The 14,934-nt window shown below is 38.8% G+C and overlaps 1 protein-coding gene across 3 annotated transcripts in view; it reads left to right on the top strand.

The window, feature by feature from the left end:
* Positions 1 to 12,797, top strand: part of LOC119788546 (leucine zipper putative tumor suppressor 2 homolog) — a 61,743-nt gene extending 48,946 nt beyond the window's left edge. For all 3 annotated transcript variants that reach the window (XM_038292941.1, XM_038292943.1, XM_038292942.1), the window contains 7 exons: positions 2,724 to 3,372; positions 9,054 to 9,716; positions 9,845 to 9,967; positions 10,487 to 10,633; positions 10,846 to 11,346; positions 12,007 to 12,111; positions 12,200 to 12,797. In XM_038292941.1, coding sequence (XP_038148869.1) covers positions 2,755 to 3,372; positions 9,054 to 9,716; positions 9,845 to 9,967; positions 10,487 to 10,633; positions 10,846 to 11,346; positions 12,007 to 12,111; positions 12,200 to 12,382 — 2,340 coding nt within the window. In that variant the 5' untranslated portion in view covers positions 2,724 to 2,754 and the 3' untranslated portion in view covers positions 12,383 to 12,797. The remainder of the gene's footprint in view (positions 1 to 2,723; positions 3,373 to 9,053; positions 9,717 to 9,844; positions 9,968 to 10,486; positions 10,634 to 10,845; positions 11,347 to 12,006; positions 12,112 to 12,199) is intronic.
* Positions 12,798 to 14,934: the final 2,137 nt, after the last annotated feature.

The following is a 14,934-nucleotide window of genomic DNA, read 5'->3' on the forward strand; positions in this document are numbered from 1 at the left end:
CACCCCCCAGTATTTTTCTTTCATAGACCTGTGGGCGTGTTAGGACAACAGAAAGTTGCAGGTAGCTTAGTTTAGCATTACTGAATCATTACTCAGCATCAGTGTTTGAGTGATGCCACAGACTTATCAGTTTTAGCTGTTGGCTCAAGGCACTAACTTGGCAAAGTATGAAACCAGTGCTGCTGAGGCGTTGGAGGTCAAGATTAATCCTCTTTCTGTTACACCACTTTACTCATTCCAGCTTAAAAGAAAGGGACTTTATTGTGTAACTTTACATTAGAGACCACAACAACTGCCCAATCTAACCCAGATTATGATAAACAACAACATAAGTAGCAACTACTATGTAGATGATGCACAGCTATACATAATGATTTTACTAGCTAACTATGAACCCATTCAAGCACTGGGTAAATGCATAGAAGAAATTAATTCATGGATGTGGAACATTTTCTTCAGCCGAAACAAAACTAAAATAATTATTTATGGACCAACAGAATATTTCAAACTTAGCGTGCTGATAATTATTTTCCAAATGATAAAATATCTCTCCATGTTTATTTTAGTGAACCTTCACCAGTAGGAGCTATCATTGGTCCCCCATGTTTTTTCCACATGCAAATTTTACCAGACGCACAGGGCAGAAAATAAGGTCTTAAATGCTGTACGGAGGGGTGTGGGTGCTGAAATTACATAAGGTTCACAGACTGTCAAGTATTAACTAGTGTTGCGCCGACGCCATTTTTTGGCCCCGATACCTGATACCTGGCTGTGCAGTATCGGCCGATACCGATACCATAATAATGTAAAACAATTGCCATCATGGCTTTGTCAAGCTGCTGCCTACCTTTGTGAAGCAGGAAAAAAAATCTAACACAAAGTGAATCCAGTAGAACTTTTTATTGCCTCCCAGGAGTGGGTGACAATAGTTGAATAAACTTATGGCTCTCAAAATGGTATCGGTGCCCTATTTGTTGGTACTCGCCGATACCGATACCGATACCACCATTTTAGGGCAGTATCGGGACCCCGTACGATAATGGTATCTGTATCGGTGCAACACTAGTATTAACACTGAATTTGCTAGCACAACATACATTACAGATTTGTTATCAGTGTATCAAACATCCAGACCTCTCGGGTCTTCTGTCTTAAGTCTATTCTGCAAACCAACAACCAAGCATGGATTAACAGTACCAGCTCTGATGCTCCTCTAATCTGGAAAAAAATCCCTGAAAACTGTAAAAGGGCTAAAACCCTATGATGTTTTAAATCAACAATAAAACTAGAGTAGCATGCAGCTGGGCTATCTAAACATTGTTAGTGAAATTTGCAGTCCAGCTTTCTTCATTTTATAATTTTATCATACATTTTTAAAAATTATGTTAACATTCAAAATTTAGGATAATTCAAAATTCATTTTCCTTCTCTTTAATTATTCATGTCTGTTAATTATTTAATTACCTATGTGTTACTGTGAAGTTTTTTACTAATTACGTTTCTTTTTTCCTGTGCAGCGCTTTGAATTGACTTGATACTAAACATGCCTTGCTTATGGGTGTGTGTGAGATGCTTCTATACCTGAAAGTGGGGCTACACTGACGGAAGCAAGTGTCAGTGAAATAGCTGTATACTACTATGTGCAGTTGAATTCAGTTGGAAAAGTCAAACAGCACCCAATAGGCTCACTTTATGAAGTTTAACTACAAAAAAAAAGGATTTCTGGGTTTATAAACTTACATGTATAGATGTAAACTTTAGAGGAGGCTCTATAACGCCTTTGCTTCTTTCAAGTTTTGTGTTGTTGCAGAAAAAAAAACAAGAAGGAAATTTTAGAGAAGCAACTAACCTAACAGTCATGTTTTTGGACTGTGGGAAGAAGTCTGAGTACCCAGAGATAACCCACGAATGCTCAGGGAGAACATGCAAACTCCATGCTGAAAAAGCCCAGGCCGGGAATTGAACCCAGAACCTTCTTGCTGAAAGGCAGCAGTGCTAGCCACTGTCCCACTGATCAAACAATCAAAATGTTTGGACTAATGAGACGAGAATGGCAAAGATTAAATACATGACCATTTCCTTTTTATTTGTCCTCAGGGGGAACAAAGACTGTTAATCTATAAAGCCTTTAAAAATGTAGAGCTCAGTCTGCTGCTTCTTGTTGTATTTATATTATCTGCTCATATTTCTGTTCCTAAAAATAGTTTAACTGATGCTATTGTTGGTTTCTACAAAGCAGTCTTGATACGTGTGAGCAGTGTAACTGTATGAAAAAAAACAGACTAAAATCAAAGCCGTTCAAACAGAGATGAGTGCTAGCAGTTAAAAATGAGAACTTTTGGGAAAATCAATCAGCTGCTGATGGGTACCATCGGGATCAGTTTCTATCTCCTCATCTCACACCAGACTGCAAGGATTAGCCTTACTGATTTCTATAAAACAAAAAGTATAATAATTTCTGAAAGCATTATTAAATACATTACTCCTAGCCTTTCTATCGTATAATAAGGGCAAAGAAAGCAACTATGGGAGGAAGCAGCTGTAAAAGAGATTGGGAAATTGGGAGTCTTTTACAAATCTAGGAGCTGACAAAACTATCTCCATGCCTGGCAAACAGCAAATATAATTTAGTTTTTTGTTTTGTGTTACAGATGTTACTACATCGCTATTTGAGGATTGTGGTTATGAAACACCGTGTAATTTTGTTTTCTCTTTCCTATCAGTGTGCGGTTTGTCTGATGCAGTCAGGCTGCCATGGCTCTGGTTCAGCCACTACCTGTGAGTGACCATTCCAATCAAGGTCTTGAACTCCAGCAGCGCCGGCCGCCATCATCTAGCTCCCCCACGGACCCCTGCTCTGTCCCTTGTGGCGCCTTTAGCACCGATTCAGCCATGGGTTCAGTCAGCAGTCTCATATCAGGCAGGACATATCAAGAGAGGCATTGCAGGGCTGGCAGTGAATTCCCACACAAGCCACGGCGCTCCACACCAGCTACCAGCTGCTTCCGCCTGCAGGATAAGAGCCTTCGCAGTGGGAGCTCCCTGGAGCAGTTGCTGGTAAATGGCAATCCAACACAGCCGCAGGCACAGGTTCTACCTCCACCACTGCCCACCAAAAAGCAGCCGAGACCCGGAAACTCTGCCGGTGCAGCTGGAGATGGAGGGGTTGCTGGAGCAGCAGTGAGTGGAACTAATGCGAACTTTGGATATGTTGGTGAAGAAGTGGTTATTGGAGACTGGAATGACAACCTGGTGCTAACCGTTGCGAGTCCCTGCAGCGACCAAGAGGACCAAAAGGAGAGTGGGACTGTTAATGGCAACATTGGTGGACCTCCACCCAAACTGGTCCCAGTGTCTGGACAGCTAGAGAAGGTGAGACGAAGGTAGAGGTATAATAGTTATTGATCTCTGATGTATATTTGAAAAAAGTAAACAAATTTCTTTTAGAAAAGGAAAATGCAGACATGGAACATTAGTGTGTAAATTAACATTTGATGAATCTGCTACTGAAAAAATAAATTTAACATTAATACGTGTTGGAAAAAAAGGTCAACCTTTTCAATTAACTTATAGTATTATCAATACAGGGTCACCTGCCTCTACAGTGAAACAATCAAAATTATTAGCATTTTAAAAATCACGTTTCTAAAACAAAAAGCATCATGTCATTCAAATAAACAGGACTCTTGCAGTACAGTTAAATGGCAAGTTGCATTATCTTTGTTTTTGCTTTTTATAAAAAAAAATGAACAAAAAGCTGTAAAAAAAAATAATAATAATAATAATCCACAGAGCACAACCAAAAAATATATCTCCTCTAAATACTACAAACAGGAGAGTATCTGAAATGTTAATGTTGATACCTGGTGGAACCTACTCTCAGAGATATTTTTATTTGGGAAGGCACGCTGCTTCTGCTCTTGGGAATCTGCTAAATATATAATTTTTTAGAGTCTGTATATTCTAGTAGAAAATAATTCAATTACTCATTTAGTTTGCCATTATTGCAACAATTGATTCATGTAGATACATTTGATAATTGTTTCAGCCATCATAACAAATTAGAATGTCAGTTTACCTCACCAGAGGTAACCTTTTGTGTTGTAAACACAGTGCTAAATAACAATCAGCAGTATTGATAAATGTTCTTCAGTATTTGAATTAATTTGCACAGATGGAATAATGCCCAACTGCTGCATTTTTCTCCTGTTCATGGAACCACTGTTACACACAAAACTCTTAATACAATTATACAAAAAGGTAATTGTATTTAGTAATCCGCTCTAGAACTATTATATAGCAAATCAGTGTATTCTTCTTCTCTTTATTACTGAAAATTTCCCCTTTGGTTTCAGCAAAGATTAGTCTGCAGAGTTCAGTGTTTTTTCCATACGATCCCTACCAGACTGCTGACAGATGATGTTCACAGAGACCTGCTATTTATGGCATCATTGTTCAGACTCAGCAGAACATGAAACGCAATTCCAGAGATCTTTGATGGTCAATAACTTTTGAGGCCAGGCATTAATAGTCTTGAATTTCCTTCATCCATACACAATCTGTCCTACCAACCTTTCAAACAATTTTTATCTGAGCTTTTTTTTTTCTTGTGTTTCTTGTTGCAAAATAGTTCTGGCTTATTGAACATTTGTAGAAACTTTCTTTTTTGGGGAGGTCTTTCCCCTTTTAAAGGTCTCGAAGGTAAGTCATCTGTCTCCATTTAACCCCGTCTTCCACATCTTATTCTCTCAAACCATAATATTTTAATGTCTTATTTCATTTCATCCATAAATGTCCTCTTTGGTATTCCTCTACTGTAGGCCTCCTTTCTGGCAGTTCCAGTCTCAGCATCTATCTGCTTAGGAACCATAAGTAGACCATAAACCATCCCTGCTCTGCAAGTCCAGCCAGTCAGCCTAGCCTCTCTGGCTTGTGTAGAAAAAAATCATCACCTGTAAATAAAGGACTATAAATATTTGAGAACTCAGGCAGTTTAGTAACTTTAAGATGAAGAAGAGTAACAGTCTTAAAAAGGCTCTTAAGGAGTCAGTTCACATCACTATTTTTTATACAGAGGTTGTTTACAGTGTTTAAACTTTCCTGTCAGAAGACATATATCTGCTCTGCCAATACATATTAACAAGCACTGTACAAAAGCTACGTTTGCTTTCTCAAAATATATTGCTACCTTGAAAGTTCTGATAAAAAGACAGAGAAAATAAACAGATTGTCGTTTTTGTATGGACATGAGTTAAAGGAATAAAACAGAAGATGGGACTCAAAATGTGAAATGTAAAGTTGTCGACAGGAATATTTTGATAGCATCTAATCAGACTGCCTAGCCAAGAGGAAATGTATCATGTTGACATGTGCCTGACGTATGCACTCAGTTCAGCTTATTTAATTCAGAATTATTTGATCCTCATAAGCGTTTGCATGTGTGCCAATCATGCTGTCAGTTGGCATAAACCACGCCTCTCAGGCAGATAAAAATGTCATTTAGAGCTGTAACAAACAAACATTTTAGTAACAGATTATTCTACCGATTATTATCACTATTAATCAAGTAATTGAGCAAATAGGTAAACTTCTGCAGACTGTTAAGCTTCTTTTACAAATAATAGGAATACATGAAAAAATGCAAATCAGTTGTTTGTTTTTTTTAGTAAAATAAAAAGCCATTGCTTAGTGAAAACGGTCATAAACAAACAAAGGTGTATATAGTTTCCCTTGCCTGTATTCTGAATTTTTTTTTTTTTTTTGTTCTGTTTTGGTAAAACTAGATAACATAAGGATCAATCATCAAAAGGCTAAACTGCTGATTTATTACTACTATAATTAAGGCATTATAAAAGCTGCACCAACCTGTTTTCACATAATGGTATGATCCCTTTTGCAGACCACTCAAAAGAAAGTTCTACCGGACACAAAGGTGGGGTCTGAGTAGTGATGGAGAATGGTGCGTTCACACCAAAAGGCCTCTAGCTCAGCCTCCTGTCTCCTTCAGTGCCTCTTTCTCCAAACCATAGGACATCACTGATCTCTATTTTGTAGACACATGCTTCACTCTCCATTGCTCTAGATTGTTGACTGTCAGTACTTGAAATTCCCCACTTCCTTTTTATCTACTCTATATAACCTCACAGCTCCACTTGAGGTCCTCTCATTCAAACATGCATTTTGCCCTTTTACACACAACCTTCCTTATTTCCCTTTTCCAGGACAAACCTGCATTTCTCCAGTTTTCCCCAACCTGTTTCCTGCTCTCACCATAGATCACATTGTTATCTGCAATTATTGATTCCTGTCTAACCGCATTGCCAACCACTCCAGCACCACAGTAAAGAAGAAGGTTCTCAGCCAATCCCACTTCCTCCTTAAACTCTTGTCACACCCACAACATGCCTCATATACATCCTGCACTACTGTAACAAGGTTCTCTGCTACTCCAACACTTCTTTACACATAACCACAGCTCCTCTCTTGGTACCTGATCGTATGCTTTCCTTAGATCTACAAAGAAGCATGGTGATGAAACCATACTGCTGCTCATAGAGGCTTACTTCTTTCCTTAGTGTGGCTTACACTGCTCTTCCCGTAACTTCATTATATGATTCGTCAGCTTTATTATTCTGTGCAGTAGTTGCCGAAACTTTCAAAATCTCTCTTGGTCTTAACAATCTCTCCTCCATTTAACAAGCTAGTCAAAAACTCTCCTGCTGTCTCTTCTAGCTCTTTATTATCAGGAACAACCAAATTTCTCTTCCACCACCAAGTCACTGTATGTTTTGTTTAGCCTCATCTTCCTTTACCTCTATGCTGCAGCTTCTGTTATCCCTGGAACCTATTTCTCTTTAGTCCTTCCTGTGTCCCTCTTCCTCTTTGCTGATTTCTTTCTCTGTACAATCTCCTGTTCTTCCACCACCGCCTTATCAATTTCCTTCATATTCAATATTCTCAATACTGGGTGTAATCTATCTGCGTGCCCCTACCAGTACTCCCTACTGCCATTCTCTTGCACCGTATAGGCCTATGTGAAAACTGCACGGTTATAGTTATAATGCTGGTTTATCATGTCATATGTTTAAATAATTAGTGTTAAATTTCTTGATCAGATAGTGTTATTGTCACCATTTACCAACATTTGTTTTTAAAGTAAGGGACCAAACTTTTCAAATCAAGAATGTCTGCAGGAAAACAAATATTAGTTACACAATTATAGGCATTAATCGAGATGACGGGGGATGAGGAGGGATGGCATTCCCCTTCTTAAAAAAATCTTAAAAATCATGCCCCTTCTTAAATGACCATCCCCCCATACCATCCCCTGGGACTTTTTTATTACTGAATGTGTAAATGTCTACTATATATTAACAGTAATTGAAATAATATTGCCCTTTCAATATTTGGCAGTCTGTGCGCTTACGAGTAGCCTGAGCAAAAATGCGATTTCATTTTTAAACCTCAGTCGCGCAACCAGCGGAGCCGGTGTAATGTGAAAAGACGACTCATAATGCAGACCCATTATGGAGATACAGAAATTTTAATAGAATAGACATACATTATTTACTAAATTTACCTGCTCTTAATAATGTTTTATATTTTTATAGCATGTCTAGGGAAAAATAACAATTCAAGAAATCTTTAATCACATTTTGGCAAGTCAAAATGCATTTGAAATATCTTAAATGACGTCATCTAATTTGTCATTTAAAGTGTCACACATCCGGAATTATAATTAAGATGTTTCAGTTAATTTGGACTAGTACAAACTATATTTTTTTAATATCCGAATTATGAAATATCCCCCTAGTGCTGTCACTGAGCTGTCCTAACAGTTTCCTGCAGAATTTTGCAGATATTCATTTGCAATGTTTTGTGAGCTTTTGTTCTAAATCTTAATAGATTCACTGCCAAAGGATTTTTCAAAGAAAAATCAAAGAAGTGGCCAACCATGACTATAAAGCTGCTCTCAGTGGGAAATGTGTCCCTAACTATGTAGGGGCAGTGATAGCCATGCCACTCCAGGGACTGACTGCAGTTCTACTGTAAGGTGCCTTGGTCAAGGTCAATGACCGGTGTACCTGACATGTAACAACTATACCATGCATGTTGCTTTAGGTTAATAGACTATATTAATGATGCTATGCATATTTCTAAAGCTCAACTACTGATTAGAGGATAATGAAAATATATGGCAGAAATAAATAAGAAAAACATTAGATTCAGAATTATATGAAAAATACATAGGCATACAATAGAAAATCATTATTTTAATATTGTAATATCCAAACTATAAAACTGAATAATTTGTAAGTTATCCGTTTGCAGTGGTGGTTGTCTCATAAGAGGTGTGCCCCTTTTAAATTTAACAATCTTCTCAGATAAAGACCATTTTAATTATGAAATCACAAAAATGCTCTTTGTGTTTGTGTGTATATCTTAAAACGATAACAAGTTCATTAACAATCTTAAAACTAGTTTTAACTGATTTCTGTTCAGTTTTTAATTACCCATCTTAGGTTTGACTAATGTATGAGGTCACCATCACGATGACTTAAAAATGAGTGAAAATACCTCCTTTATAATGAGCAGGAAGATGTTATTCAGATGCCAACTTACACATGATTTGTCAACTTTGAAATATTTTCTAATGATGATGACATCATACACATAACAGAGGAAGCAATTATTTTTCTTTATCGTTGAGTGATGTCAGCCCAGTGGAATGCTGTCTAAGACCAACTGGCCATATTGGTCATTAAAAGACAATCGGGAGTCACTCTAAAGTAAAGATGTAAAGGATATATGTTTTTATATTTGGTTTTGCAAATAAGCATGCTACACTTTTTGTAATTATATTGAAAAATGTATGCCGTTTCATTTTGTGTCACAGTTATAAACTATTTAATGTTTTATTCAATGACTTTAGTAAAAAAAAAATCCTGTTCCTTTAAGAGTAATGCTTTACATTGTGTGCGTTACAAAATAGCACAAATTAGCTTTTTATAAGTCATCAATAATACATTTTAAGTTTTCCTTTTTCTTTTCAGAACATGGAGAAAGTGTTGATCCGTCCCACAGCATTCAAACCGGTCATCCCCAAGAATCGTCATTCTATGCAGTACCTGTCTCCACGGCCAGGAGGCAGCAATCTGTCTGAGAGCCAGGCCAGTCTAAACCTCCTGTTGCCCCTTGGCGCCCCTAACAGCTCCAGTGGAACCCACAGTAACGCTGGAAGCTGCAGCTCCAGCTCTGAAGGGAAACCCAACTTGTACAGTGGATGTCGTAATGCTCGCAGCAGTCAGTCCTGCTCCATGTCAGATTCAGGGAGAAACTCCCTTTCCAGCATCCCTACCCAAAGCAGCACAGTGTACAGTTTGGCCCCAAGTGAGGGCTCCAGCTCGGGTTCTGGTTCGGGGGGCCCGGCGGAGCCTGTGTCAGCCCTGGTTCGTAATGCTCCAGGAACAGGTGGAAGCCATGGTCATAGCAATTCGGACAGTGGACGTTCCTCGTCCAGTAAAAGCACGGGCTCAGGGTCACTGAGAGGTTGCGGGCAGCCCCTCTCTGACAGTGGGTCTTGTGGACACTCACCACCGCCTGTGGAGGGATATGAGGTGGTGGTGAAGGAGCTGGAGGAGAAGCTGCGGGAGCGAGACCTCGAGCTCCAACAGCTCCGGGAAAACCTTGATGAGAATGAAGCAGCCATCTGCCAGGTAGGGAACGATCCTCTCATCATAAGATCAAACCCCATTTAGAGTATTTAAAATAGAGGCTATGATGAGAAGTTGGTCCAAGAAGAAAACAACCTCTGATCTCTCATTCTTACATTTCGCTTTGACAGGTTTATGAGGAGAAGCAGAGAAGATGTGAAAGAGAGATGGATGAGCTGAGACAGAGCTGTGCAGTCAAGATGAAACAAACCTCTCAGAAAGCTCAGAGAGCACAGCAGGTGCTGCAGTTACAGGTATAGCAAACACTCAGAAACAGTTTCATGTTCTATACAATCCTTTGCAAAACTATTCATACCTCTTTTCCCCTTTCTTCATATTATAACTGCAAGCATTAATGGACTTTATTGGGGTATAAATCTGCATAACATATTTGTGGAGCATAATGAAAAAATAATGAATGTATTAAAATCATTTACAAAGAATTCAGGTCAGCCCTCCAAATACTTTTTAGAATCAGCTATTAGTACAAGTATAGCTGCAGAGTGTATGGGGTATGAGCTTCACACAATAATGAAGTGTATTTTCTGCATGTAAGCAATACTTTTCATGATGTGCCATATATTTTTAAATGTGTCGTTTTGATGCTTAGGATTGATGTTCTGCTGGAAGAATAAACTTTGTCCCTGTTTCTTTAGCTGTTTTGCATCCCAAATTAGTTTGTTTTCATCTCCATCCATTTTCTAATCTGCTAGCCTGATTCATATAAGTCATTTGTGCTGCATATCCAAATCTATATATCTGCTCCTTCCCAGGTATTCCAACTACAGCAGGAGAAAAAGAAGCTACAAGAAGACTTCTCCTCTCTGCTGCAGGACAGAGAAACGCTAGAGAGAAAGTGTGCCACCATTCAGAGGGAGCAAACACAGCTGGGCCCCCGTCTGGAGGAAACAAAGTGGGAGGTGAGCCAGGGCCTGACTCTGGAAAGTTCAGGCTTTAAACTAATTTGAGTGGCATTTGCAACCTTTTCTGTCTGAACATTTTGTTCATGTAATCCCTAGCAAGTGTTTCTTTCAGGAGGAAGCAAATCCAAATATTTGAGCATAAAATGAGTAACATATACACGTTTATAATGTTTCTGCCTTCCTCTCACTCCTTTCCTGCTGTGCATCAGGTGTGTCAGAAGTCAGGAGAGATCTCGCTTCTGAAGCAGCAGCTGAAAGAAATCCAGTCTGAGCTCAGTCAGAAAGCAGGTGAGATCGTGGTACTGAAGGCCCAACTGAGGGAGGCTCGCTCAGAGCTGCAAGCCAGCCAGGCTCGAACCCAGGAGGCCCAGACTGCAATGCGGACGCGATCCCTTGAGCTTGAAGTTTGTGAAAACGAACTCCAAAGACGCAAGAGCGAAGCTGAGCTTCTGCGGGACAAAGTGAGCCGTCTGGAGGACGAATCAGTCCGGCTCCGCGACACGCTGTCAAACCACGGTGGAAACCCGACCAAGAAGGGACTGGTCATGGGCCTTTCATTCCAACAGGGGAGAGTAGTGATGGGAAGGGGGGGTCCCAGCCCCTGCATGTACCCCAATGGAGAGGAAGGTTATCTGGTGTGGGGAGGAGAAAGCGATGAAGCCAAGGCTCAAAGGCAGAATGCAGAAACACTGATGGGACTTCGACAGCAGGTATTATTTTAGTTTGTTTTTTTACTTTTTCTTGACAGAGATTAAGAAAAAAAGATTACAAAGGAGAATATTGTCAAGTATTTTAGGAAACTGCCTTCTTAATGCAAGTCTATTTTTACATGGCATCTATTGAAACAATTGCAATCTCAGGCACTACTAGACAAACGGGTCCAATCCATGTCAACAAATATATGTTGGGATCAGTCCACTAAAATCCAATCATGTAGACAATTAAAATTAAAATGTTACATCATCTAAAGTTTGTTTTGGATTCATATTATGTGTAGATTTTGTGTAAAGCTTTGAAAAAAAACTTTTAAAATAACATTCTGAAAGGCTTATAATTAACACCTCTCTCTAGGTACAAAATGTTGTAAATAAAGCTGCATTTGTGAAAGCCAAGAAAAGGGAGATGTTGACATTATTTCCAGCAGAATATTCTTATTCTTTTCTCCTGTTAGCGCTTCCTTAGAAAGATGTGAAACTTTAGCAGCTCAGTATTCCAGTACATGTAATTTTGTTACTAGTATAGCGCTCTTTCTATTTCAGGCTGTCACACACCTGAAGTCCCAGGAGGCAAGTTTAGCTTAGCGGCTGTTTTTGTTTGTATCTTTCACCACATAAACAGTAAGCCTGTTTTTTGTTGTTGTTTTTTTTCAGGTTGATCGACTCAAAGCTGAGCTCATGTATGAGAGAAGAACTGGTGAGGAGCAGCGGTCACGTTTTGAGGAAGAGAGAAGGGTGTGGCACGAGGAGAAAGAAAAAGTAAAACTCTCAACTGTTTCTGTTTCACACATTGACAGTTATTTCCTTTATGATTTTATTGACTTTTTTTCTTTTACCGATAATCAAGGTAATCCGCTACCAAAAGCAGCTGCAGCAGAACTACATTCAGATGTATCGCCGCAACCGGGATCTTGAGCGAGTGATGAGGGAGCTGAGCCTGGAGCTGGAGAACCGGGACATGGAGGACTACGAGGTCCGCAGTGGCAGCAATGACATCCACTTTGAGGAAATCACTGCCACAGAGATCTAAACACAGCACATCATTTGTTCACAAAAAATGGAGGAAAACACTCAAGTGTCCCAGAAGATGCAAACCAAACATTGAACTGTGAACCAAATGCTGCACTAGCTTCAGTATGGTGTTACCTGGAGCGATGACCGAGCTCTCACCACTGTTAAAATCGGGGACGTTTCATTAAGGTGCATTGTTACTTCCTCTCATATGGCATCTTCTACAGCGTTTCTATTAGGTTTTTACCAGCACAAAGACTGCTTCCTTCCTGAGACCAAAAGCAGTGAGGTGTTTATCATTCTCAGAATATATTTAAATCAGGGTATTTAAATTAAAAAGGAACCTAAAGCAAAAAAAAATAAAGAAAGAAAGATATGAACTATTCCCTACAGAACAATCTCATGACACAGCACTTAAGCATCTTAACAGCTTGCAGTATGAAACACTGGCCACCAGCATGTACAGAAAATCACGAGGCATTAACACAGCAGTTCATTTAGCAGTGACCAATTTAAACTGTGGCGCTAGAAACAACCAACTTCACATGCTCAACAGTTTTTCCCTTATTTGCCAGACTGTAAATAAGTTGGTAGACACGTTTGTACTTTAGGTGTTTCGGCTGCAGTTTGTTTTATTACAGCAAATGTGTGCTAACCTGTCTTTCCAGAGAGAAGCAACATAATAACTCATCTCTGCTTAGCTCACTGTGAGAAAAATGGCACGATTTCACCTGAGATTTCCAGCTTTGTTTTGTTTGGGATTGTTCGGTTTATCTGCAGAGGAAAATCTGCAAAATCACGCCAACTAATATTAACTTTGACGTTGGAGCACTGGGTTTGCTTGCTTGTGGACATATTGTTCTGTCCCTTCAGACTCTAGGACTAGATAAAAGCTAATTCTCCCTTTGAACTTGTTTTTTTTTTATAATCAGTCATACTGTGCCTCAAAACTAGTTCAGACAATCTAGCAAGCCCATATTTAGCTCGGGGAATAAGTGAAGCATGGTTGATATTACCAAGGTTTATTAAGATTTCTCTCCTTTTAATATCTTTTATGTCCCATTCCAACTTTCTGCCTCATGAACTAGTTTTTATTCTTCCCACTGATTAGTTAGTTATTCAGAATGAAATTAAACCTAAACTGTGATAAAAAAAAAAAAAAAGTACAGGTTTACAGTCTAATGTGGCATCAAAGATTTTAGGATATGACTAGTTTGTGTTTTCTCTGTGACTCCCACAGTGCAGGTTAAAACTTTACACATGGAGTGGATCAAGCAGGGTAACATTCATACCTCTGCTCCTGATTCTTCTTTTTCCAAAGATTTAAATAATTATCATAGAATCAGACACCCCTAAAATAATAGTCGCAGTGCATTTCTCAAAGCTAAAAACCGTATTGCTTTCCTATTACCGCTCTAGATGTCGTTACTAGCAAATCAAAGCCAAAAAGGTGTAAAAGTCTTCCAAGTTCCTACTAGGTGGCCTAATCATTTTTAATAAATGCTATAGGATGTGAGAGTGGCATGTCTGCATGTCCATGTTCATAGGAGATTCCTGGAAAAGCAGGCATCAGGTGATGTGAACGTTTGCAAGGGTGTGTGCCTCTGCATTGTTTTCTGCAGGCTTTTCATGGAGGTCGAGGAAAATTCTCACAGTAAACGCGGGGCTGTGTGTTACACTGAGCATAGAGTTATACGGCTGCTGAGAACTTTATTTTACAAAGAGTCTATATTAAGGAATGATATTCTAGATAAATGGGAATCTATAAAACGGAGGAAAAGTTGTATATTTTTTATATATGTGTAGCACCTCAATATATTTTGCTGTATTACTGATGTGGATTAATGTAGATGATATACCAATGTTTCAGTTGATGGATCAGTTGCAAATAGAAGAATCTGCAGACAGAACGCGTGCACCTAATACTGTAATGCATGACAAGTTAATGTTTACATTATATATTCTGTGTTTGAAAATCATGCATTCTGAGGATGAGCAAACTTGCTTAAAACTAGGTGACAAACCTGAAGGGAGTATTTTTATGTTTTGTTACATTTTGGCCATCTATCTTTGAGTTGATTTTCAGTATCATAATGTTTATTGACTCCCTGTTGGAATTTGTCAGAGCATTTGTTAGTAAATGCAGGATACCAGTGTTATTTTTAAGGGACATCTTTACTAACATGAGAGCAGAACTGAAGCAAGCCAAAGGAGTGTTAATTTCCAGTCATATTTAATTTTGTTGCACATTATAGCCATTTCTATTAAGGTTCATCAAACACTTTCACTGTAACCAGACGTAGACTGTTACTCAGCACATCTGCACAACAACAAGCACAAGAGGCTTCTGACTCATACGCTTAAAAGTTTTCTCATATCACAGCTTTATAATATAACCATATATATATATGGTTATATTATATATAACCATTCTAATGATCTTCTGTGTAAATATGGAGAACATCTAGCAGTATAACAGCATCATCATCTTTTATTTAGACAAAATATCTATTTCCAATGTAGCCACTGCGACTAGACCAAAGCAACGTAACATTTCTATTGTTTGGGCTT

Source organism: Cyprinodon tularosa, unplaced genomic scaffold (assembly GCF_016077235.1).
Source record: "Cyprinodon tularosa strain WSP-4 unplaced genomic scaffold, ASM1607723v1 ctg32, whole genome shotgun sequence".
Lineage (NCBI taxonomy): Eukaryota > Metazoa > Chordata > Actinopteri > Cyprinodontiformes > Cyprinodontidae > Cyprinodon > Cyprinodon tularosa.